The following is a 1863-nucleotide window of genomic DNA, read 5'->3' on the forward strand; positions in this document are numbered from 1 at the left end:
AAAAAACAGTTAACATATTTGTTAGTTTCTCAGTGGCCCTTATCCTCTTGGGTCACAATCAGAGTCTCTTAAAATATATTTGTAATCACTTTAATTCAAATCCGGTCAAGCAGAGGGGAACCCTCGATGTGCGCCTCTGCGCGTCTGAGCGCACAGCCTTCTTTCATTCAGCTCACAGACACGCTGCTCTGCCACGCAGGGGCGTGGATTACACAAAAACCCGATGTTTAGCAGAGAAACAAAGCAGATCTCCTCATTGAAACAAAACAAACCAACAAAGTCAGAACTTAGAGGGTGGGGGGGTGAAGGTTCCCTTTGATGTGTGGAGCTTCTCTCATCACAGACACATGATCCTAAATGTTCCCTGGAGAGTTTCTGCTCAGGGATCAGCCTGCGCTCCTCCGATCAGAGCCGCTGTCCAAACCGCAGCGCTTCCCTCCTCCAAATCACATTTCATTCCTTCTTTTTAGAGGACAAAGCCCCCCCCTCAATCAGCCCTTTGTCCCCCTGTCAGCGCACCCATGCCCATGTGCCACTGATGAGAGGAAGCACATCAGTCCCCACTGGAACAAAGCGCACAGAGACTGCGCTCCGGACGCCTGATCCACGATCCGGCAGCAGGGAGGTTGGAGCCTCTACGTGTCAGGGTGCCAACTGTCTGTCTGTCTGTCTGTCTGTCTGTCTGTCTGCTGTAAACACATGGAAGTGGCAGAAAGAAAAGGAAAAGCTCCTACCTGGTTGGAACATACTTTGGAAATAGAAGATGACCAGAATAAAGGATCCCAAACAAGTGGCAAAAAGCATCCGGCATATCCTGCTCATCCTCATCAGCTCGCCCAGACTCTGCTTCATCAGGACGGACAGGCTGCAGGCTGCGGCTCGCTGCGTGGAGGGAGGGAGGGGGGGACCGGAGGGAAGATCCGGGGGCTCTGCGTGGTTCTGAGGATGAGGAGGAGGAGGATGATGATCCGCCGGTCAGTGGAGCCAAACGCATCCAGCGCGGAGCGTACCACAGCTGAGCTGCTGCGGGGTGGCTCCTCCCCCCCATCAGACACAATGAGCTCTTCCACGTGTCCGCCAAACTTACCTAAACACGTGCTTTAATAAAGTCAATTTACCGCGGTCACTCAGCCAGCATCGCACGCGCTTCACGCGAACAACAAGAGTTACGGTAAAAACGCCTGAGACTACCTTTCAAAATAAAAGCATCAATGTTCATATATTAGTGATGCTGAGATAAAGCCTCATTGAACCTTTTGGTCAAATTGCTTCAATAATCCCCACAATTCATGAAGCTTCAGGTGAACATGACGCCACCTACTGGTGGATCGGAGAACTACAGTTAGTAATAAAATCCGGGATTTTTTGCAATATATTTTTTTTCTATTCAAGTTCCTTTGCAATTGTTCATGATTGGTGTGTATAATAAAATATTTTCTTATTGAAGGTACTTTTTTTTTTCTGCCATTTTAATGAAATAAGCTCAAGCAGGCAGTAAAAGTGTTTGTGCAAATTGGACAAAGATGATTAAAATCAAAAGGGTTTGTCATTTTATTCAAACATTAGTTTTTCAATGGTTTTTGGTTTTAATCGGATTGGAAGTTGTTTGTTCAACCAATCTTTTGGCTATAAAATAAAGGGTGTTTGTCATTTTATTCAAACATTAGTTTTTCAATGGTTTTTGGTTTTAATCGGGTTGGAAGTTGTGTGTTCAACCAATCTTTTGGCTAAACGAGCCAATCTAATGTGGCAGTGTTTTTACCGAATCTATATTTCTACTAGAGCAAAGCAAAGCAATAGTCGCATTAGCCAAAATACTTAAGTAAAGTTGCAACTTTCAAAAGCCTAAGGCAGGTCTTTAAC

General features: G+C 45.6%; 1 protein-coding gene across 1 annotated transcript in view; it reads right to left on the minus strand.

Moving 5' to 3' along the window:
• chst11 (carbohydrate (chondroitin 4) sulfotransferase 11) overlaps positions 1-1129 on the minus strand; it is a 122409-nt gene extending 121280 nt beyond the window's left edge. The window contains exon 1 of the mRNA XM_015403220.1: positions 735-1129. Coding sequence (XP_015258706.1) covers positions 735-852 — 118 coding nt within the window. The 5' untranslated portion in view covers positions 853-1129. The remainder of the gene's footprint in view (positions 1-734) is intronic.
• Positions 1130-1863: the final 734 nt, after the last annotated feature.

Source organism: Cyprinodon variegatus, unplaced genomic scaffold (assembly GCF_000732505.1).
Source record: "Cyprinodon variegatus isolate N-32 unplaced genomic scaffold, C_variegatus-1.0 Scaffold1466, whole genome shotgun sequence".
NCBI classification, from domain to species: domain Eukaryota; kingdom Metazoa; phylum Chordata; class Actinopteri; order Cyprinodontiformes; family Cyprinodontidae; genus Cyprinodon; species Cyprinodon variegatus.